General features: G+C 47.6%; 1 protein-coding gene across 1 annotated transcript in view; it reads right to left on the bottom strand.

Annotated features, from left to right (window-relative positions):
* The window catches only part of APBA1 (amyloid beta precursor protein binding family A member 1), a gene marked incomplete at its 5' end in the record, with an annotated part of 61,438 nt that overhangs the window by 10,180 nt on the left and 27,083 nt on the right, over positions 1-24,175 (bottom strand). The window contains 7 exons of the mRNA XM_006765304.2: positions 810-1,022; positions 2,119-2,298; positions 5,911-6,096; positions 6,712-6,798; positions 7,805-7,837; positions 17,499-17,644; positions 21,455-21,494. Of these exons, the coding sequence (XP_006765367.1) occupies positions 810-1,022; positions 2,119-2,298; positions 5,911-6,096; positions 6,712-6,798; positions 7,805-7,837; positions 17,499-17,644; positions 21,455-21,494 (885 nt within the window). The remainder of the gene's footprint in view (positions 1-809; positions 1,023-2,118; positions 2,299-5,910; positions 6,097-6,711; positions 6,799-7,804; positions 7,838-17,498; positions 17,645-21,454; positions 21,495-24,175) is intronic.

The following is a 24,175-nucleotide window of genomic DNA, read 5'->3' as shown; positions in this document are numbered from 1 at the left end:
AAGTCACCTTCAGAGTCTCTGATGACCCATCTGCAAACCAGGTGTTTGCTGTCCCCTCCATAATGGGCTATCATGAGCAGGGAGAGGGGGTGACTCTGAAGGGCCTGGCACTGCCTGGCAGGTGTGTCATGGGCTGGCATGCAGCCCCTCCAGTCCTCACGAGGTCCTGCTTATTCCCACCCAGGCCCCAGCCCCATCTCACTCATCTCCTGACTTCTCTCCCCCCATCTGAACTCCTACCTGCCTAAGTTAGCCCTCTCACCCTCAGCACTGTGGGCATGTGGGCTGGGTGGGCCTTTGCTGTGGGGCTGTCCCCTGCATTGAAGGGTGCTTGGCAGCAACCCCGGCCTCTACCCAATGGGTGCCAGCAGCATGCCCTCCTCCCTAGTTGTGACAACCCCAACTATCTCTAGACCTTGCTGTATGTCTCCCAGGGATGGGATTTGAGAGCTCCCCACTGAGAACCACTGCCGAGGGGGGGGGGGGTGGCTAGGTGACTGAGCTGAGGACAATTCTAAGACAGTGGAGAGAGCGTTGTGACTGATTAGTGATGCCTGTTCATGGGCACAGTATCAGACACCGGTGTTATCTGAGCAAACCATCCCATCTTTGATGTAAAAACGATTTCAGGGAGGAGTCTATAAATAGTAACTTGATGGTAAACAGCCGAGTGCAAGCCTGTGCCTTTGGTCTCTGTGTGTCCTCAGTGCCCAACGCTGGGACTATGCTCATGAATATTAATGGCTGAGTTGCAGGCATGCTTCAGGCCTGCCACAGAAGTGGACTTCCCTCACCCCATCCCCAGGTACCTTAATGATGCTCTGGCAAGTGGACAGAGGCAGGCCCACCAGGCTGGTGCCGTTGATGGACATGATCTGGTCGCCGATATTCAGCTTCCCCGACTTCTCGGCAGGCCCGCCATGCATCATGTTGGCTATGATCACGGTGGGCAGGATGGAGCCCCAGCCAGACTCCACGATCACCACACCCAGGATCTCTCCTTTCTGCTTCTCTATGAAGACCTGGAAGGAGAGAGACACTTAGAAAGCCTGAATCGGCAACCCTCCAGAGCACTGGCCCTCTTCCTGCCGTGGCTAAAGCAGAAAGACATTTCCCCGAGACTCCAACCTACAGGTCCCGTCTTCTCCGTATTCCATGGCATCGGAGTGTGCAAGAAACAACTTAGCACGGGCCCACCCCCATCTTTGTTATTCTCGTTCCACATTAGCAATTTCTACTTGGCAATACAACCACGAGGGCACGGAGTGTTTTTTTTCCCCTGTAGTCCCTGGGGAGGGCGGGAGGGGGAGAAACTGTGTAGGTGAGAGCTTTGGTGGTGAGTTATGGCTTCCAGAAATAGCTTTTGGATTCTATGCGCCGGTTCCCCTATTCCACAATGCTTCACAAATTCCAACATTTAAGATTCTTGAGTTAAAAGTAAATACATATACATTAGAGACACTTCTCTGCAAGGAGAAAGCTGAAGAGAAAGAAAAAGGAAAGATACTGAAGTTATCACCACCAAAAGGCTGGGAGTGCAAACAGGAAGGCTGTGCTGTAAGCGTGCCACTGTCTGTAGCCTTCCTTGGCAGGGCGGAGGGGACAGCTCGTTTGGGAGATCTGCTGGCTGGCGAGGTTTGCAGACACACACAAAGGGCTGGGACACTTTGTGGAAGACTCACCAGAGTGTGTGTGAATTTATTAATTCCTGTTCACAGACACCCATATGCTCAAACCTGCTCAGTAGTGGTGGCTGTCGGGGCCCGACAGAGCCTCCCTCACAGACTGGTGTCCCCTACCCTCTCAGCTGCTCACGGCTGGCCCCTTCCCTGGAGAACTGCCCTGAACCAAATGGGAGACACCCCGGGTATGGGCTGAATTGTGTCCCAACACCCAGTGCTTCGGAATATGACCTGTGGGCTGGGTAAGGTAGAGTGCAGGTCCTGTCTGCCCCTGGAACCCACCCCAAATTTAGCTCAGGATTGCGGGAGGCCCTGGCTCATAGTGACAGCCCTCTGCTAGTCTTTCATCACAGAGCCTCATGCAATGTCCTGACAGCTCGCTCTCTATCCCACCCTCACCCCCACCCCCTGGAGCTTTGACCAGGAAAGTACCTACATCTTTGCAGTTTTCTGACTTTGAGAAGTGGATCAGGTCGTCGTTGTACATGTCCTGGGTGTTGAGCAGGTCGCTGTACTCCTTCTGGCTGAGGTCCTCAGGGTTAATCCCGTTGGCCCTGAGGAATTCCTGGTAAGCCACGCTGAACGCCTGCCCTATGGACTGTGCGATCAGCTGGGCCTAGACAGCAGCCAGAGAGGGAAGATGAACGTCAGTAGGGCAGCCCTATTAGGGCACAGCCTGGGCCCCATCAGGACTACAGAGCCCAAGGCATCTGCTAGGCCAGTGGGGACATTTTTGGTTTTGACAACAGTCACAAGGGAGCTACGGGCAATTGGGAGACAGGAGTCAGAGACACTGGACTTACAACCGTGGAAAGGACAGTCCTACACACAGATGAGTCATTTGACCTCTTACATGATTTTCAAATATCCCACTGGATGTTCGTTACATGTAACCCTGTGTCTAATCATCTGATGTCAGGACTCAACGTTATATAAAAACCAAAGACCTCAATTACACACATTGAATGTTCTAAGAACTCCACCACTCTGTAAACTGAGAGTGAGAGTTCATTTGGCCAGCACTTTACAAGGAGTAAGTGTCACGACTTTGGAAACTCACAGCATTAATACTGCTCATGGTATCTGGGCAGCCAATGAATCACATCCCTGTCGGCTGCACGCAGGCTGGCCTGGGGGGTAACTCTGCCTGCCCGTGTGTCTGTCCACTTACCTATTTTCTTAGTTACTTTAATTCAAAATGCCAGCTACAGAGTGTTTACGATATTCAGCTGAGGACTGTGCTCTCACACCCAAACTTACTGATCATGTAGGTGCAAGCACCTCATGACCCACTATTCCTTCTGGAACAGCTAGAGCCAGGCATTCACATATTGTTGTAAGTGCAATGCTAACTGAGCCTGGGTTACACTGATAGCAATACTTTACTTTGTAAAAACGTTTTCAAAAGGAGAGGTTACATCATCTCTGCATTTCATTTCAGGATGGATAGTATCTGGGCATCTAAACGTTTGTTGAGAACCCTGATCTAGTCCAACGCTGCGTTTTCCAGGCGAGGAGACTGAGGCTCAGACATAAAGGGACCTGCTGCAGGTCACACAGCTCACAGCAGGGGACGCTGCTTCCACTGCTCCTTCTCCTGCACTGAGCTGTGACAGCCTTTCCCTGCATCAGTTCATCCACAGTCTGACTCAGGGTAGCCAGTAGCAACCGAGCACTTCCTACATGCCTGTCCGCACTCAGTTCTTCACGAGGATCATTACAGAAATCTCACGGCGAGCCTATGGCTGGTGGGAGTGTGGCTGGTCCACAGGCCTCCTCCTCAGCTCTGTGCTTCAGAGTTAGAATATTCGGGATTTTAGAAAAGTAACAGGGTCATGTATCCTACATTGTGTGATAACCCTCTTAGGGCCTGGGGAAGTGTCCTATAATGAGCACAGTGATGTCCCTGCAGCAAACGTACAAGATTCACAGTCAGCTGGGCAAACCCTACCAGTGATTTCATGGTGGGTCAGGGCAGGTTTATCAGCAAAGTGACTCCCCAAACCCCTTGTCTGTCAGAGCTCTTTAGACTTGGGAACTGTGGCTCTGTGTTACTGTCCCCTTCAGACACATCAGGAGATGGAGGTTGAGAGGCTTAGTTGTCCACGGCCTGGGAAGGCGGTGCAGTGGAAGGTGGGGAGAGGCTGGACCCTGGCAGACTGATTGCAGAGTCCACCCTCCGCCCACCACATGGGACTGCCTCTCAGTGAAATCTGAATGGGTAGAAAACCACCACCAAGTCTTTAGAGTGATGTTTTAAAGCACACACACAATTCTAACCTCTGCTCCTTTCCCCAGTTTTTGCTTTAAAGCAGCTACTTAACAGAGATGGCAGTGCCTTCTGTGTGGCTGGCTGTGGGGAAGAAATGGTTGGCTTTTCTCCCTCTGAGAATCTAGTGGCTTCGTGCCACAGCCCATCAAGGACCTCCGCCCTGCATCCTGCTGTAAAAGCAAAGGCAGCGGGCACCGCCTCAGGCCCAGAGGCGCGCGGACAGATGCACTGAACACTGTGTGCCTAGGAGCACGGCCAGCCGGCATGCTGACCTCCATGCATGGATGCACGTGTGAACGCACGGGCTGTGCTATTTCTGCGGCATCTACCAGTCACACAGCAGCCCGGCGAGGGGACACAGTCTCCTGCAGAAGCTCAGCGGCCACACAGCCGGTACCTGGAGGCAGGATTCGCCCTCCAGCTCTCCCAGGTCCTGTGCTAAAAAGCCACGGGTAAGGTTCCCAGGTCCTGGCTTGTCCTAACTCCTGCTCACATTCTTCCCTGTCATCACCCTCCCTGACAGGAAGCCGAAGGGAAAGAAAGCCTGGGGGATCCCAGCCAGATGAAGGTGGCAGAGGGCTCCTCACACGTACGTGCTAGTATGTGCGTACAGGGGGCCTTCGGCCCGGTGAGCTGAGCTAACCCACCTTTTCACTGGCCTGCAGGACACATGAGGCTTACAGTTCTAAAGCGGACGCTTTGGGAACTTCCTGAGAACCTGCCGAAGCTCATTGTCTCCGGGCGTGCAAGTCTGGCCTGTGTGAAAGGCATAGCAGGGAGGATGGCGGGGACACGCGCTGCAAGCTCGCTGTCTGGTGGGCGGCTTGTCCAGGGAACCGGACAGTGAAGATGGTGCAGAAAGTGTGAGGGCTCCTCCTCCCCGGGCTGCAGCCGGGCAGCTCCAATTCCCGGGGAAAGCAGCTTGCTTCTGCCAGCTTGTGGGAGGAAGGCAAAGTACTGCAGGAGAGGAGCATGTTCATGGAGGAAAAACGGCTTCTTTAAGGAGCCAAGGTTGCCACTGGTTTTCTTTAAGTAGAAACGGCTCTCTCTGCTCAACAGGAGACACAGAGCCTGCTTCACTGTGGCAGGAAGTAAAACATCAGCACAGTCAATGGCACCATCATGGCCGGCTTAGGTCTCTGCAGTTCAAAACCACGGTGGGGCTGTGGCCGGCCCGGGGGCAGCTTCCAAGGCCTGCCCAGCCTTGGAGACACTTGGATGCTAATGCAGCTGGAAGCTGGTGGTCTCACCAGCGCTTCCAGTCACACCCGGGGAAGAGGACTGAACGGGAGGATGGGCCCCATCTCTGTTGAACATTCATTTTCTCTGTTTACTGCCTCAGCTGGACTGAAGGTGAGCAGGGATCTAATGTTCCAGTAGCCTCCAGGGTGGCCCACATGGCCAAGAACTTTATTCCCAAATGTCCCGTTGCCCCGGTAAGACCCGCTCAGGCCGCCATGGGTCGGGCTGAACACCTCCTTCGCGTCTCTCGTGTAAGCTCTCTGGCAATTTGGGCTCCTTGCATTTCTTCAAGCTGCCTCAGCAGGCCCCTGCCTCAGGCCTCTGCACGTGCTCTCTCCTCACTCTCGTTAATCAGACCTCTGTCCGATCTGCCCACTCAGGGAGAACTTAGTTGATCATTCTATCTGAAACAGCCTCTGGCCCTCTATCCTGACCTAGTTTTAATTTTTCATTATCAAACTTCCCGTTACCTACTTTTGTATTAAGTATATTTATCTATTTATCTTTGTCTCCCTACACCCCTCAGGAGTACCTAGTCTGTTTTACCCAGCCTTCTGTGCCTAGCGCTAGAATGGGGGTAGAAGGCTGAGTACCGCACAGTAGGTACTCAATATGTTTACACATGTGATCAGGTCCTGAGAAATAGAGAATCTGGCCCCTCCCCCAAAGGCAGTTCAGGTCCCTGGAGGGAGATGGGGGAAGCAGCACCCTTACGTCCTCAGATTCGAAGACGTGGCAGATCATCTTGTACTGCCTTTTCCCATCCTGGGACGGGTGCGAGGCCTCCACGTTCTCCTGGGAGTTGGAGCGTGGCATCCGCCTGCGGGCCATCAGCACGACGATGTTCCCGATGTCTGCGATGTAGGAAATGGTCCTCAGAGGGTGGTCCATCATCGTCTCCTGGATGGGAGGGGAGAGGGTGGTAAATCGGGGCAGCGTGCAATGACCCCTGGGAAAGTCTGTCTCCCCACAACCCAGCCACGTGGGCTCCACATGCAGGGGGCTCCGGTGCTCACAGCAAAGACCAAGCAGATATATGTGCACCCACCCGGTCTGGGGCCAATTCCCTGGGCTAAGAATAACCCAGGAGGCCTGAGGCAGGTGAGAAATCTCCATCATTTTACAACCACTAGACTCTCTGGTGGGGAAGGTAAAATGAAACAGAGATAAAAAAAAAACAAAACCTGCATGTGATGGTTGCATTGTGTGTGTGTGTGATTTTAAAAAAAGATTTTTAAAAAGCTAATCTGTTCAAGGTCACAAATCTTCTGATAAAAACTTATGAGAACTATTATCAAACAATATTCACAGTTTCTTTTTTCCTTTTGTCTTTAAGAAAACAGTCCCAAGGCTCCCTGCGCAGCGCACCCCACCCCAAGCAGGCATTGCAGACACAACCTTCTAGCGTGTATAGAAGCCAGCGTCTGGGGACAGCTGCTCTATGGACAGGGGTACGGTCTCTGCGTTGCCATGCTGCCAAGCTTGACCCCCGGGAAAGGGGGAGCCAGCTAATACCTGTGTGTCAGCATTCAATACTTTGATTCTCTGCGTAGAAATGAAGAGATCCACTTCAGTCATTGGCTGAGACTCGCCTTCCGGAGCCTGAGAAGAAACATGCACCGAGAGAGAGAGCTTAGTATGTTCCTCTGGCCCCGGAGATAGAAGCAAGGGGAGCTCATACACAGGCATCGAGACACAGTCACCAGAACAGCAGTGCAGACTCCAGAATTAGGTTGTCAGAGCTGAAGTTACCTCAGAGGATGGGCACGTGAGTGAGAGTTAGCATGTGCAGATTCCAAGGAAGAACACAGAATCCCCTTTGCTGCTTCCGCTCTAGAAGCAGCGACGTCCTGTAGCGGGTTTGGCTCTGGGAACGAGGGTTGCCAGTGGCCCTTTCTGCAAGGCTGCTGGAGCCCAACATAGCAAAGGAAGAAGGGCCACTGACTTGCCGCCCGAGGAACGTGGCGAAATCAGTCTGCCCCGCTCACGGACGGGGACGATGTTTACAGCAGGTGCAAAGGAAGTCATCTGAATGCAGTTCTGGTCAGAGGGTCTTTGTGTTCACAACCCGACACAGCAACACAGAAGCAGCACCCTGAACCCACCCCATTCGGAAAGAGCCCAATGCACCCATGTCCCATGGGTAGCTCATAAGCATCCAGAAGCTCCACAGCCATAAAAAGCGCACCCGTCTGGCTCATTTAAGGCTTAACTCCGCACACGCGTGGTTATTAGCGAGTTTTCTTTTTTGCATCCAGCAATCTGACAAGTCCGCAAATCAAACGTGACTATCATTGGACAGACCCAAGTCCCTGCCGCATTAATGCCTGAATGGTGGGAACTTTCACACGAGTGTAGGACTCATGTAGCGTCTCCAATCTGCTCCCTGCCGTTCCTCTCACGTGAAATGACTCATGAGCAACAGAAAACAGCCACTTTAGGCAACTGAGTTTTGAGAAACGTTGGCTTATGGGGCGGTTCAAAAAGAAATCTGAACAAAAACTTGCTGGATGCAGAAAACAAAAACACGAAATAATAAAAAGGGAAAACATAAATAAATGGAAAGAACAGGCATAACACCAAGCTGATGAAGTTGTTTGTACTGCACCTTCTTCCTGCTTTTGGCTAATTTCTGGGCCATCTGCTTAGCATGGAACAAACAGAGACAGGAGAACAGTTAGAAAAGAATTTGCAGAGACTCAAAGTTGAAAAGGGAATTGACAAACTAATACTGATAGTGGTATAAAGTATTGCTGAGGGAGGACTTAAAAAGAAGTCCCACTCTGCAGACAATGGATTTCCTAACTCAGAATTTAGTAGATGGCAGGGAGAGTAGGGGGAAAGAAATTTATTGAGTTGCAATCTTATACTTAGCTGCAATCAATGCCTTCAAAGAACCAACTTCTGTTTCTGTTGGTTTTCGTAATTATCTGCCTGTTTTCTATTTCATTGATGTCAGCCTACACCTTTTTTTTTTAACTTTCTCTGAGCTGAATTTGCTGATTTTTCCCAGCTTCTTGAGATGAAAACTTAAATGATGGATTTTCAAACTTTTTTCTGATATACTTGCTATGACTCTCCCTCCAAGCACTGCTTTAGCTATATGACACACTTTTTGATTTGTTGCAATTTAATTATCATTTCACTTAAAACATTTTCTAATTTCCACTATGATTTTTCTTTTGAGCTTTGGTTTACTTAGAATTGTATTCGTAATAATACATTTGGAGATTTTCCTATCTTTTTGTTATTCATGTCTTAATGCCACTGGGACAGAGAATAGACCCTGATTTCAATCCTTTGAAATGTGTTCAGTCTTAGCCTGTATGGCCCCGAATGTGACTGACGTTGGTGAACGTGTCATGGGGACTTCAAAAGATGCATTCTGCAGTTGTTGAGGATAGGATTCTACGAATGTCAATTAGGTTAAATATGATGACTTAAGAGTATGGTTCAACTCTTGTATGTACTTGCTGACTTTTTGTCTGCTGATTCTAATATGTATTAAGAGAAGTGTGTTTAGATCTCCAGCTGTTACTGTGAATTTGTCCATGTCTACTTCTGTCAATCTTTGCTTTGTCCATTTCATAGCTATAAGGTGCATACATATTTAAGATGTTTATGTCTTCCTATTGACTTGATCTTTTATTGTTTTCCCTCTTTAATAATACTTCTTGCCTTAAATTTGTGAACATTTTATAGCCAACACCTAACTAGAAATGAATGTAATATCCCCCTCTTTCTCATAAATAAAAGCAAAGTTGATAAGAGCAGACTCTGGGGTCGAGCTGCTTGAAATTGAATCTTGGCTCCGCTACCTAACTAGTTGTGTGACGTGGAGTGCACAACTTAACATCTCCGTACCTCAGTTTACTCATCTGTCAAATGAGGATAAAAATAGTATTGACCTTATAGGACTGTCCTAAGGATAAATACATGCAAAGCTCTTAGAACAATGCCTGGTGCATTATAAGCACTACTAGAGGCACAGTGCACAAAATTCATGCACTGGGGGGAGGAAGGGTTCCCTCAGCCCAGCCTGCACCCTCTCACAGTCTGGGAACCCTCCAGGGATGTCAGCCTAAGCCGGCAGTCAGACATCCTTAGTGCTGCCTCAGAGGCGGGAGAGGCTCCCACCACAGCCGCTGTGCTAGCCAGCCCTGAGCCCAGCTCAGAGCTTCTGGCTGAGCAGCGCTCCCCCCATGGGAGTGCACTGACCACCAAGGGGCAGCTCCTGCATTGAGCATCTGCCACCTGGTGGTCAGTGCGTGTCATAATGACCAGTCATTCCGCCATTCAGTCAATTTGCATATTAGCCTTTTATTATATAGGATATTTGTGTTTGCTGTCACATGACTATAATTCACCTATATCTGGATGCAATTTCTGGGCTTTCAATAGGGATTGCTATACACACGAAGATCCTGTACGAATAATGGTGAGTCAATGGCCAAACCAGAACGCTGTTGTGGTGATGGGGTGGGGTGGAAGAAGGTCTGCTCTCTCACATTCTTGGTACTCACCTGGTAGAAAGCTCTTTTGCTCTCAGCAGCACAACTTTATTTCACTAATGACTAAGGTGCCTTGTCTGTACTACCTCATTGTGGAAAACTGGATGAGTCAGCCATCCCAGCACCAAATAGCTCATCTGTGCCACACCCAGGAGTCTAGGGCAGCCCATGCTGCACAGCTACCCAAGCTCTTACTGGTGGTCCTGGTGAAGAGCCTGCTATGGAAAAGTCTAAAGGCAGCAGCTGCAAGTGTTACCCTAACTGACGCTCATGAGAAGTGCAGAAATATTGATGCTACATTGATGCTACGTCACACCACAGCTTCTTTTGTGGAATCAGGAAGTTCTGACCTGCACCAGTTATAATGCAATGATAAACAACTACAGTGAGATCCGAATGTTTGTCTGTTTTCTACCACTTCCCCTGAAAATAACAGGATATGGAATGAAATGAAATGGCAGTAACATAAGCATTTCCCTTATTTTTTGATACCAGAACCTAACAGCTATTGGTCAAAATGCTTAACTCTACGGAATAGTGATCTGAAAGGGCCCTTTCAAAGGATATTAAGTCTGCCACCAATGGAATGCCCAAATTCTGTTTTGGAGGTGTGTTTTTTTTGCTAGAACTGGTGATAAGGAAGAGGATCCAAAAGGCAGACTGAGTTTCATGAACGGCATGCCGAAATAAGGTTTGTGAAGTTAAAAAATATTTTATGCACTTATTAGAGGAATGCCATCTCTAAATCACTTATGATATTCAAGTGCCCTGGAACAAATTATAACGTAAAATTTAGACATAACAGTGGAAATGGCAGATGCGGTTGGAGCCAGAACGAGAAACTGGAGCAGCAGAGAGAGGTCTAAGAGAGCCACAAGGCCAGCATGCATCTTAGAGCAAGAGTGACAGCATCCATTTAAATCCTTGTGTGTGCTGGGATGGACTATGGCTTACCACCCAGCAGGGTGTGTGCAAGGACACAAACAGTGGCACCGTCCATTCAGTCACTCAATCCACCATGGGTATGGAATGTTAGCTGTTGTTATGCCCCTTTAGCTTATTCATACCAGGGTTCCTCCCAACTACTGAAGCTTTCCCCCCCTGCTGACAGTACCCTTCTAAGTGCTACAGGACTATTAATGTAAAAGCTGCCAGCAGCCCTGTGAGGTAGGCACAACATTATCCTCATCTTCCAGAAGAGGAAACTGAGGCACAGAGAGTCTAATTAACCTGCCTAAGGTCACACAGCTGTTAAGTGGCAAAACAGAGATTCAAACCTGGAAGTCTCACTATACACTCCAAATTGCTAGTTGTGTGATCTGGGCAGGTTTTTCATCTATAAACTCCTCTGTTTGTCTGGGGAAAATAATGAGGTTAAAAAATACCTACCTCCCAGGATTCCCCACCCCCCTCCATTTTGAGGAGTAAATGAAATAATGTATGCATAGGCTTCTTCAAGTTAGATTGGGAACCGCATGGCTGGGACAAAGCTAGATGGGCAGAAATTTTAATTATACAATTAAATCATCAATTTTTGACATTTAAAGAAAATCTTTTTATAAAACAATGGAAAAATCGGATCTTTGGGGACAGGCTAGTCTTTACAGGTGTAGGGATAACTGATAATGAATGATCCTTACAAAAATGCATGGACCAAAAAAAAATGTCAAAACACCACTTGTGACTTAGTCACATGAGCTTCACAAAAGTAGAAAGACTGAAAACATATACACCATACTCTTCGTGGACATGAAGCCGTTACTGAGGCCCAGCAGGGGTCAGTACCTCCCCTCCCGCATCTTCCGTTGAGGAGCAGAGAATAAAGTGGGCATGGAGAGTGGAATGAGGCATGGAGATGGAGTGGAGAGAGAGGAAGACAAGGGAGCTGGCTACACTGGATAGGGTCCAGGCATGCTTCCCACACCGTGTGTGTGTGTGTGTGTGTGTGTGTGTGTGTGTGTGTGTGTGTGTGTGGTGTGTGTATATAGGGTCTCCACTTAGTGCACTTTAGATACAGACAGCATAAAGAGCAAAGTTCTTTCCAGAAGTTTCTCCCAAAATGCGTTCCAAAGAATCCTAGCAACAAGACTAATTTAACAGGCATCACACAGTGATACTGCAACTCTGTTCAAATAACTATGGGAGCTTCTGGTTAAGGAAAGTGAACTAAACCTCCTTGGTACAGGACTTCTCAGAGCCTTCAATAGGAAAACAGATGTGGCAAATCTCCAACGAGATCTACTTTGCAGCATTTCTTGAGCTTATTTGCCAACAGAACCATGTCAATGAGAAGCATTCGGCTTGACTGGGACACGACAGAGCTCAGTTGGACACAGATGCTCTGGAACCCTGGACGGTCAGTGGACATCAGGACCTCCCGAAGGGCTTATGGAAATACAGACTCCTGGACCCTACCCTCACCAGCTTCTGACTAAGGCAGAGCCTGAGAATCTGCATTTGCAACAAGTACTGCTGGGCTAGGGGTCCCACTTTGAGAACCATTGCTGTAATGCATTCCTAAGTTATAAGGGGGCTACTTGCCAAGATATTATTTCCTCTATAAAATGATGAACAACAAAGACAGAAAGGATACATTTGGGAGATTCTAAAGATGATAAAAAAAGTAAGAAGAATGGTAGATGTCTTCTGATTCTGCTGTTGCATTGGGTGCACCTGACTTCGCATATTTTGCTGGGTGGAAAAGCCTTTCAGTTTCCCAGTCCTCGGCCTGCCTGGCGTTGTTGTTACTGTGACATTCTTCTTTACTCCCTTTAGACTGCACGTTTCCCCGGACCGAGGCCTGGATCTTGGTTGACTTTATCTCCTACGAGTCTACCACAGGGGTCTGCATTGGAACAGTTTGCTTTTTAGCCCAATTCCTCTGTTCTCTCTTCACATTAAGTAGGAAATTCCCAACTAAACCACAATTCCAAATTCCCTCCCCATTGGCAGATACATCTGTAAATTCTGTGTTAAATTAAGTAAACCGTAATTCTTATGTCTCCAGGTGTAAATCCAATAGCAATATTCAGTGCTGGTATACTAGTACAGTTGGTGCTAGGTGAGTGACAGACACCACAATTGATAAACAGTCAGAAATTAAAACTGGTTCAAAATGGGAGCCTATGCTTCAGGTCTAGTATTTGCTCAACAAACATCCATCAGGTCAAAGAGAGAACATGGGAAGAGGAAAGAGAGGGGGGCAATGGGATTCCCCTGGGAGGAAGGGAGGAAGGGAGGAAGGGCGGAAGGAGGAGCTGGAAACAAGAGGACGGAATTCCTCTGCCTCTGTTTAGGGGAGAGCACCAAGGCCGAAATGACTCACCAGTTTGTGGTGAGGATATTGCTAAATAGGTTTCCAAAGAAATCCACAGAGCTCTCCTTCCTCCCTTCCTTCCTGGATGGACACTGTGAAATCTGCAGTCTTGCTCTGCTCTCTGTTTCTCTGAAAGTAGCCTAGCAAAACGCCAGCCTCTCTTAGGGAGAACTTAGACAAAGTGTCTCCTGGGCACGTGTGAGCAGCACAGGGCATGCCCCCCACAGGGTAACTTTCCGCAGGGTACAGAAATAAACTATGGGGCTGAACGCAATCGTCTCCACTTATAATCTGACAAAGAATCAGGCTTGGTGCAAAGGCAAGCAATCCGATGGCATTTAAATGGATGTAGAAGGAACACAGAGCAGACAATACAAACGAGAGGCAACAGTTCCTTCAGAGCAGTGGTTCTCAACCTGTGGGTCATGACCTCTCTGGCGGTCGAACGACCCTTTCACAGGGGTCGCCTAAGACCATCCTGCGTATCAGATATTTATATCACGATTCATAACAGTAGCAACATTACAGTTATTAAGTAGCAACGAAAATAATTTTATGGTTGGGTCACAACATGAGGACATTCCACATGTGGAGACTTTTACTATAGGGAATATACGACCTTCTTGTGGGTAATTTTTTCCCTCCTATAAACCATGCTATACACATCTGTCAGATTAATCTTCTTAAAGTTTTCACTACTTCATTCCTCAGCTGAAAAACTTTAAATGGCTCCATATTGCCTTTGAAATATTGTCTAAATTCCTCAACAGTCTGGCTCTAAAGCCTCTTTCCAAAAAAAATTCATCATTACTTGCAACGAAAGCCTCAATGTAGCAGAGCAGTGGTTCTCAACCTGTGGGTCACGACCTCTCTGGCGGTCGAACGACCCTTTCACAGGGGTCGCCTAAGACCAGCCTGCGTATCAGATATTTATATCACGATTCATAACAGTAGCAACATTACAGTTATGAAGTAGCAACGAAAATAATTTTATGGTTGGGTCACAACATGAGGAACTGTATTTAAAGGGCCAGAAGGTTGAGAACCACTGCTTCAGAGGCCCAGCAGCACACTGTGAAGTGATACCTATACATGAAATGTAACCATCGACCCTCACCCCTCTGGGATGACTTCCTCACACTAGAGTCACTTGCTGGAGAAATCAATGTATGTCCTTTAGATGCCTACGCTACTCTAGGCAGGTCTAAAGTGGATTTATAACCAGACAGCCTCCATCCTGATTGTTCCGATGGACAAAGCCACCTAACTTTTAATGCAAGTGAACAGTGAAACTTGAAGCGAAGTGCAATAAAACGAGGTGCGTCTGTGGTTCATAGTAGGTGTGGCGCTGGGTGGGATCTGGCACCGGATGCCGCAGTCTACCCTGGGCCTTGCTTTATGTCTGGGAGATGTGCCTGTGCCTGCTCCCCGTCCAGGTCATCGAGTAGGATGTCTGTCTCACAGTGGAAAGACAGAAACCCTATCTGCAGGAGTCAAGGACTATCAGTCCAGGAGGCCAATAAACAACGTGCCCCGAATGAAACCCGACCCTGCACAGGTTTTAAACCTTGATGGACAGAACCCAGGAGAAAACGAATCTCAAAGCAACACACAGCTTCCGGTCTCAGGGGTCTTTGGTACTCGTTTGGGGATGGACGGTGGCTTTGTTCCGGAAGATTCACTGAGTGGGCCCTGGGAGTGTTCCCCAACAGGGAGTGCTGGGGGGTGGCAAGCTGGCGTTTTGGAGGAGATACACCTTTGGCGTGTGACTCCATCCTGGACACCACAGGGCATCAAGCATCCCTGCCTCTGACCCACAGAGCCAGTAGAATGCCCCCGATACAGTGGCAATCCAAGTACCCTGCCCATCTCCAACGCCGCTGTGGGAGGTGGTCCCTGTCTGTCTGGAACCACTGAGCAAGGCGCACCAGGCCTTTGCACTCCCATTGACCCCAGAAGCTGGCAGCACTGTTAGGCTGGGGAACTAAGTGTTGTGTTGAGAGCTTAGCTACGCTATCGGTGGTCCTGCTGCCTCAGCATCTCTTTTGTTTGGCCAAGCGGTCTGCAGTGACTTTGAAAGGACACTAGTCCCCTCATGCAGGCACATTCCCTAGATAATAACAGCCCACACAGGCGTGAGCAAAAGTCAGCTCCTAACATGACTCCCCCAACAGCCCTTGATCAACAGTCTTCCTCACCTCCAGGGCCCTCCCCATCTGTCTCCTTAGATAAGACCCCCGGGAGCTTACCGAATCCTGACTCCTCTGGTGTGAATTGACCCATCTCATCCTAGCTCAGGAACCCTAAGCACCCCACCCACGGATCCTACTAAGGCCAAGCTCCCAGGTCCTGGCCTAGGCATGTTCCTCTCCCTCTCCGCCTCTCCTTGCCGTGACCTCCCTACATGGCCCCTCTAGGCCTTCCTCCAGGACCTGTGAGCAATAACTCCTCGATTTTAATTTCTCTTGTGGTCTTCTGCTCACCATCTGGCACCCCAGGGCTCTACTTAACAAGTGTTAATTCAACAAAATCATAACATGCTGTGCCTGGTGACTGTGGGACATGAGGAGTCAGAACTATGACCCTGAAGATTTAGTTTTCCAAATTCACTGCTCTGGGTGAAAGAAGCCCGAGACGCAGCATGTTCTCTCAGAGAGCTTTGTGTTCGTGCTTTGAAGGCTATGCCTGGGAGATCCTAGATTAAGAACTGTGGGAGGACTGGGCAGTATTGATGTCACCCCTCTATGAGAAGGGGTGACAGTGGGAAGAAATCAGGCCAGGCAGCTCAACAGGAACCCAATGTTCTACTGATTGAATTACTGAGTCTGAAAGACCATGAAGGTCTGAAGGTCAGGCAGACACGTTTTCATGGAGCTGTCCTGCTGGGAACCATGGACAAGGAGCGAGCCTGTGTTGGGAACCAAACATTCTGAAACAAATATCTCAATTCGGTGCCTGCAAGAGGCACCTCTGTGAGTAGGAGGTGGGACTTCCTTTGAAGGCAGTGGACCTTCCTACTGTCAATCATCCTGGGAAAGGCTGATTATGGGAGAAAAAAAGGAAACCTCGGAAGTGGGCCTGGTGGTCGCAGGGTCTCTAGGACAGAGACAAGGTCTGGGCTGCCCAGACGAAGTGGTGAAGTGGGTCCCTGACACACGGGTGAAACTGTCAGTGACTTTGACATTGGGCTACTGTAAATTACTCTCTCGTTTATACATCCCAATTCCCCAAACCCGAGTAATATTATCCAAAGCTGCAGTGAGGGTTTCCTCTATAACGACGAATCCTTAAGGGCAGGGCCTCATTGCTGACTCAGTTCATTTCTCATTTGTGCTGCTGAGTTTGAGGGTCAGGCGCTCACTGTCTCAACCGCCATTTCCCTCTCTCCGGAGCCCCGCACAGCCTTGAACACCCGGATGCTCAAGAAGTATTTTGTCCTTAAGTGAGAATCAAGGACTCTCAGCGCCTGCCTTCTCCCCATGCTTTCTCATTCCACGCTGTCACACCAATACCAGCGTGAGACCTGTGAGTGTGTGAGCGAGAAGATATAAAAACGTGAATGGCTCCTTGAGGTGAGAATTGACTTTGACCAGTTGGAAATGGATACAACCAACCCTGGAGTGCCCTAACCTAGTCCCTCTTGCTTGACATGCCTGGTTCTGGTGTCCACAGGGAGGCCCTCCCTGTGGCGCCAGCGTGGCTGCCCGGTGGCTCTGGGCGCGGGCGGCCCCTGAGGACACTGGAGTGATGTGAAGACACGGTAAGTGTCTCCGTAGACCTGAGGTGTGTCTGGCCTCGGGTGGAGATTCGAGGGCTCTGTGTTTCCATGGGCTCACACCAGTCTGGCTGGTTCAAACCGGTTGTGAACGATTTAAACCAGATGAAAGTGGTTCTTCCTGAACAACACAGGCTCGCTCCTTGTCCATCTCGGTGGAACAGATTCAAGCAGGTTATGACGGACTCAGACGAGTTTAAACGGGGCTGGCCTTGCCCAGACTTGCTCAGGCTAGCCAGGCTAGATCTGATCAAAGGGTTCATTTCCCTTGAAGCAAACCAGTTCAACTGAGCTTGAGCAGGACCAGCAGGTTCCAAGCAAAGGACCTAGTTTGAACCCCGCTGTCGGTGGAAATACAGGAATAGAACCCTCACGTAGAGGTAACACTCAACACGATATCTGTCCTCGTCAAGTCAACTTCTGGAAGTTCAGGATCATATGTATGCTTTTTCTCCAGAGTGGCCATTAAGAACAACCCAAACATACAGTGCTTCCATGTAAGGACTGCAGTCCACTTCAGAAATCATTTTTTCTGTTTAGAACTGTAGCAGGAACATGTGTAAGCACTGCCTGCAACATCACCCCAATCCACTCTCCTCTACCCTCAGGACTAGTCAGTGAGGTTTGGGGTGACCACTGTGGATGGCTCAGGTACCAGCCGCTGCCCCCCACCCCCGCGGAGCACACGGTCCCCCCTCACCTTGATCCTGCTCACCGCTTCCTGGGCCTGCATCATGCGCACGTTTTTGGAGGGAGTTTTGTCGGAGAGCAGCTGGGTAGAGCCAAGGTAATTGGCAGCAAAAATGATTCCATCGATTAAGTCTTCAGGGTCACAAGGTCCGGGAACTGTAACACACAGAGCCACTTGGTGAGTGAAGCCACTCTGGGGTGGGCCTGCCCAACCCCTGCATACACCCCTCCCCACTGCTCACCTCTGGCCCAGGGGGCCGGCCCCTGAGGGCCCTGAGCAGTCTGTGGGACCCATATCTGCCTCCACTCACCCCTCATCTTCAAATAACGGGAACAATTTTTTCTTATAGTCACTTACTTCACCCAGACCATTTACTGTGAGAAATGATGTGCAGATTTATGTAAATACAGGACATGAAACGTTTCATGAAGGCTACTGTTTCTCCTGTCACACTGTGAGCTCTTTGGGGACAGGGGCTATGTCATCTTTGGCTCTCTTGTGTCTGGTCAGCACCTGTCACCCAGGGGGTATCAAATAAATAAGCAGTTCCTTGACTTGCTACTGATTCATATCTCCCCTCTCCATTTTATCTATAATGGGGGAAGTAAATTTTATAAATAAAAGAATTGAGATATTTGTTTCAGAATGTTTGGTTCCCATAATAGCCTCTAACCCCAATTTTGGGATGCAGCTAACATTACTCCGAAGCTGCCATCTCATGCTGCCTTATAGGCCATAAGTTCCTGGCCTGCATCTGCATACAGATCAGTTCCACGGAAAATGGGAATTTGTTTCATTCATCAGCCTTTTAAATCAAACCTTAGCCCGGCCAGTGTTGCTCAGTGGGTAAGCACTGACCCATGAACCAGGAGCTCAGGGTTTGAGTCCTGGTCAGGGCACATGCCTGGGTTGTGGCTCAATCCCCAGTAGGGGGTGTGCAGAAGGCAGCCAATCAGTGATTCTCTCTCATCACTGATGTTTCTCTCTCTTCCTCTCCCTTTCCTCTCTCTGGAATCAATAAAAATATATTTTAGAAAAAAAAAACCCAACCTTAGTTTTAAATAATTAAAATGGAGGTATCTGACTCTAACCATAATCTCCTGTAAACGTTATTTGAAGTTAAAACACGTCTGGGACTAATATATAACGAACTCTATAACAGATGCACTAACAAGGCATTCTAATTCTGCAATGAAAACATGTATTTTCTCTGGCTTGAAGGCTGTATTTTGGGAGACTAAAATATACATCGTAACCCACAGTTAAAACCTCCAGGTCTTAAATTAGATAGCTTGAAATGGAAACAATTTGCTCTTTCCATTTGGAGAGCTAATCTGAGATGGTTTTAATTTTTATCCTTCAAGATGAAGCTCATCTTGAGCTTAAACAGCCACTTCCCATGATAAGCTACTTATCAGGGGGCAGACCTAAAATAATGTATTCATTTTTTCTAAAACCAAGGTGGTGCTTGAAACAAAGGAATTAACAATGTTTCAGGAAATGCCTTCACAAAGTATCTGTGTAGTAATTAAATAAGGGAACCTGTTATTTGTCTTATTCTCGATCTTTCTGGGAAAGACTTCTAGGCAAACACTGGGTGGTACCCAGCCATACTGGTAATTTCCATTCTTCTCAACAACCATATGCTCCGCACCCTGAAACTTCGGTGGATGTGGGACGAATTCAGGTTATTTACAATATACAGTTGAGTTGTACGGTGGGGAAGCAGGAGTCTAACTAAAATAACGTAAGGACAAGTTTGGACCCACACTGTGTTTTGTAAAATGTAGAAGATGATCAGTCTTCCATGATAAACTTCCATGATGCATGTACGATGTTCCTGAAACACAGTCACTTTTGTCAACGAGGCACTGAGAAAAAAGATCTCATCTGGGAGAGTCACTTTTAAAAATACTCACTTGTGAAAATAACCAATGTCAAAGAAAAAGAAAAACGAACCACCTCTCTATGGGACTCCCAATGCCATCCTATAGTTGTCTCTGTCTTAGCTCTACTCACTGAAAGGCTCCCTCTTGAGGCCTCGTAAGTGTGGATATGCAGATGTGTTTAAGAGCAATCCAAATAATATTTAAATGACTGTGTAAATGTCAAGCAGCCAGGAGACAGAAATATTGGGTCTAAACAAATTATGCATTCCAGATATAATCTCATGCCTTTTATCCTTCAGGGAAACTGATTATAATCAAATGCCACTGTCACTCTATCATACTCGGCAAAAAAAGGCACCCTAATTTCATAAGTTCATTTTAGGCTTAGTGTGCTATTAAAAAACAAAAGTTATAATGTTCCTACGTCAAAGAATCACAGGGTTCATTTTGGTTTTTTGGAATGTGTTTTTCTTTTCAGTGATGCCTTTGTGTTGCTCTGGGGGTGAGCAAGCACACACTACACACACACACACACACACCTTCTGCCCACAAATGCTCAATTGGACTGAGATCTGGTGATTGTGGGGGCCACCTAAGCAAGGTAAAGTCTCCCTCATGTTTCTGAAACCACTCCTGCACAATACGAGCACCGTGGCATGGCACATTGTCTTGGAAGAAGCCATCTCCACTGGGATACACCATCAACATGATAGGATGAACTTGATCAGCAATGATACTTAGGTATGTTGTGCTATTCAGACATTTATAATGGTCTGGCCCTCTAGCAACTTCAGCGCGAAATGTAGCTAACTGGCTACAAACGTCAGGTGGTCATAATAATCTGGCCACTCGGTGTATATATATCTCCTCACCTCATGTTAATGCTAAGCCCGAGCACAGGCGATGAAGAAGAAAGGAGTTTCCAAACTTCCTATCCCTCCCCAAGCTGCTCTCCTAGAATTGTGGAGCTTGACAACTACGGCACAGAGAACTCAGAGGTTACTTGGGAATGGGACCTGAGTCCTGACCCTCGCCCAGGAGCATGTTCTGGGCTTCAGACCTGAAGGTTCAGAGCGGTTTCGTGCCCAGGCAGTAGGACACACTGGTTGTTTACTCGCAGGATCCAGAGACCAGCCATGACCCCAAAGTGACGCCTGGGCATGCTCAGGCCCCAGAAAATCCTCCCTCAAGGAAATGACAACCCACCCTGCCCGAGAAAGCACCCGCCCTCCTCCCGGTCCAGGTCGGTGTCACCTCTCGCTTGGAGTGTCTTGGTGTGGATAAGAAATGGGCACTCTGTGTGGCCTGACCTCAACCTGGGGTGGCCAGTGGGCAGAGTTTGGGCCCCACTAGGCCGCATGTGCGGTGAATAGCCGGCACAACCACGCGTGGCAGCTGCGGAGAGTACAGGGAGAACTGTGCAGTCAGATGCTGGCTGACGGCCTGGCTCTGCTACTTGCTAACCGTGTGATCTCGGGAAAGTTGCCCCCCCTTCGATGCCTCAGTCCTCATACATAACACGGGGATAGTGATAAAACCCCCTGCACAAGATAGGTGTGAGGATTCAATGAGTTATTACATCGAAAGTGCTTAGAACAGTACCTGGAAAAGAGTAAGCCCTTAACGTTTCTTTTACTCACTCATCCAAGCAAGAGGTGGGAATTATTAGGCAGGTTTTTTGGTTTGTTTTTGTGTTTTTTCTAAGAGGACAAAATTTCTCCCCGTTAGTTAAAGCTTATTCCCACTAAAATAGCCCTTGGAGGGTGTAAGGTGTACTGGAATAGAGGTGGGAAGACTTGGGTTTCAAATCCAATGTGATCATTACTAAGCGGGCCAAAGCCCCCACCCCCTGGCTCAGGTTCCATGGACAGAATCAGGAAAGGCAGGGAGGAGGAGGTCTGAGAGGCTCACAGCTACTGTGGTTTTAGTCTAAGATTCTAAGGCTGTGAAGACTGTGAGTTAGCTGGCTCTGTGGGCCTTCTCCTCCACTATCGTCTTCCAGCCCAGCTTCCAGTGCCCCAAGCGCTAAAAGATTCATGAATGACTCCGTGCTCAATATCTCCTTTTAGCTCTTACCTTCAACGTAGGTTGGGAATGAAGCCAAGCTTTTTCTTGACTGTAATTAAGACAAAGAAGTTTCAAAAAGGGCAAAGCATGGTGAAAAATGCATTAATACAACCATCCATGTAGCATAAAATACAACTACATCATCAGTGTCAGATATTAACCAGTTGTCAACCATTCTTGGTTACAGAAAGTAAAGTGTAAACAAACACACATATTTCTTATTAAAGGTGACCCAGACTCCAGAACCATCCACTCATGTATTAATTAGATAATTTGAAAATCCTACATTCCACAATCAGATGTCCGTCAGCTTAAAAAATATCCCACAAACCAAAATTTATAATGCACAATCGCAATAAAAAGGGCTTGATTTGTATTCTTAAGAATCTCGGCTTCTAAGTAAGAACTGCTGGTTAATGAAAGAACCAACATTATTATATGCTGAAATTAAAAATTTCCTTGGAGCATTTTATTTCATGTTAGGTCTTTGCTGCAGGGCTCTCTCCTTGTGCTAAAAACATTTGCTAGAGTTTTTATCTCTTCCTTTCATCTCTTACTGATTTGTTTTAGTCTAAAAATTTCACTATATATGTCATTATCATGTGTTACTTTAAAATAAGCACACAACAAACAAAGGAGTAAATTAAAGGCCTTGGAATTTTGTATTTTAAGTGACAACTTGGAGCAAAGGTCAGTTTTCCAATAGCACCCTTGTTTCAACCAGAAACCGTCCAGAACCTGACTGGACCGCAGTGTAAATGCTGGCTCTCAGGGGAGCGTTACTTACCCTTTGGTTCCTTGCATAAGTGAATGTCCTAGAGAGAACTCTGAGTGGCACGAGAGTAGGGAATTCATCCCTGATCTGCCTGGGCAGGATGAGGTGAGCATTGCAGGAGAGTGGAGAGCTAATGTCAAAGGCAAGAGTCCCTAAAATGGGCAAAAAGTAGGGTTTGCATGGCCCAGGGTTAAGCTCAGAAAACCTCAAGGTTTTCATTGCTAAGACTCTACCAGTTGTTGGGTGACCTTTTAAATATGTACATTTTAGGAAAAGGGTGTCTAGTAGAGCATAGTTGCTCAACAGGTTGAGTTAACTGAGGGTGTACTATGCGGTGCCTGGTGGGCTGGAAGGGTGAAGGGCCTGCATGAGGGCTGGGATGTCACAGGAAACAATTCCATGTCATGGGACTGTATACAGTGATCTTCACTTGAAAGATTTCAGGAACGGCAAAGGAATGATTAGTTGATTTGCACAAAATTCTACAAAGTAGTAGTGTTATTTGTTATGTGGAAAACTGCGGGCAATTGAAGACACTTAATTTTAGGGATCTAACTCAATTCAGGACAATGACAAGAATTTAACACTAATCACGCAATACACTGCGAAGAGCAATCTGCTGCTGATGTGCCCACTGGGATGAAATGCTTCCTCACCCCAAAGAAGGTGGGTTTCTGGTTTCAGAAAGGATCACCTTTAAAGAGACTAAAGTCACAAGTCCACCAGGAATAAAAGGTTATTGGCTGCTAACACATTTATGGGAAAATGCATATCAAGTGAGAGCCAAGGAATCGGGACAGGAGGAAAGGGAAATCCAAGTTCAATAGTGCTTTATGTGACTTTTACTTTCTATTTATCCAAGTGAGACAAGCCCAGGTGAGTGCCGACAGCCACGTCTGTCTATTTCTATGGTTTAAAGAAACACAATCCTTAACTTCCAGGCATGCAGATGGGAGCTGGCATCTTCAGAAGAGCCAAAGATTTCCAAATTATGATTCCCCAACCATCTCCCTGTCCTTGTCTTCAGCTTCTAAGGGTCTGGGGGTAATAAAGGTTTATTTTGTTTAATCAAAATGCTTAAGCCTCCAGGTAGCTCCAAGAAGCCAATTCAGATTTTCTTGGGCCATTCAGGGTACTTTACTGAATGCCAATCTCAAGGACAGTGTCCAGATTTTAATAGAAACTACAGAAGAATGACTTCAGTCCAAAGCTCTAAAAACTGCCGTTTTATTTAGAGCCACAATGGAGGGCATTTGGTACATTTGCTTATTCTCTATTCATGAGCTCATGACTGGCTTTCTTTAGTCTCGGGGGTAGTAATTTTTTAAAAAGAGTTTTGTGAAATGAAAGAATCTCTAATTATGGCACACAAAGAGCATTTTCATCATTATTCCTAAGGATCTGTAGAAACATGTGCCAAGTCCTATAGGAACCGAGAAACTAACAAATTTGCCTTGCTTATTCTAGCTGATGAATAATCAAATACTGACTATTCAGAGGTCTGATTAGCCCTTTATTTTCTCATATGGGGGCAGAGATGAACATTAGTTAATCCTTAACATGCAAAAATTAATAAAACCACAGTCAAGAAGATAAAGGCCAAACTCTCTGGGGTTTTCCAGGCCACACTAACCAGGTGCAGGGCCTGGAGGCCTGACAACTGGAATCATGGCATCCGAGCCACCTTCCCATGCAGGGTGCGACCTGCAGGCACTTTTTCCCCCAAGGACAGCAGATCCTGATGTTAGGAGCCTGAGCCAACAGGCACCCTGGAATCAAATCCTGGTCCCACCAGCTGTGAGCCCTGGGACCTCAGGTAAACTATCCAACCTCTCAGCTTCCTTAACTAACACAGAAGGACAACAATTCCTGCCTCACGCAATTATTTTAAGGATTAAATGAGATGCTATCTGTGATTGCTTAGCCTGGTACCTGAACACTGTAAATGCTCATGC

This window comes from Myotis davidii, unplaced genomic scaffold, assembly GCF_000327345.1.
Source record: "Myotis davidii unplaced genomic scaffold, ASM32734v1 scaffold616, whole genome shotgun sequence".
Taxonomy (NCBI): Eukaryota; Metazoa; Chordata; class Mammalia; order Chiroptera; family Vespertilionidae; genus Myotis; species Myotis davidii.
Note: the sequence above shows the minus strand (reverse complement) of the source record. Positions and strands in the feature narration are given on the sequence as shown.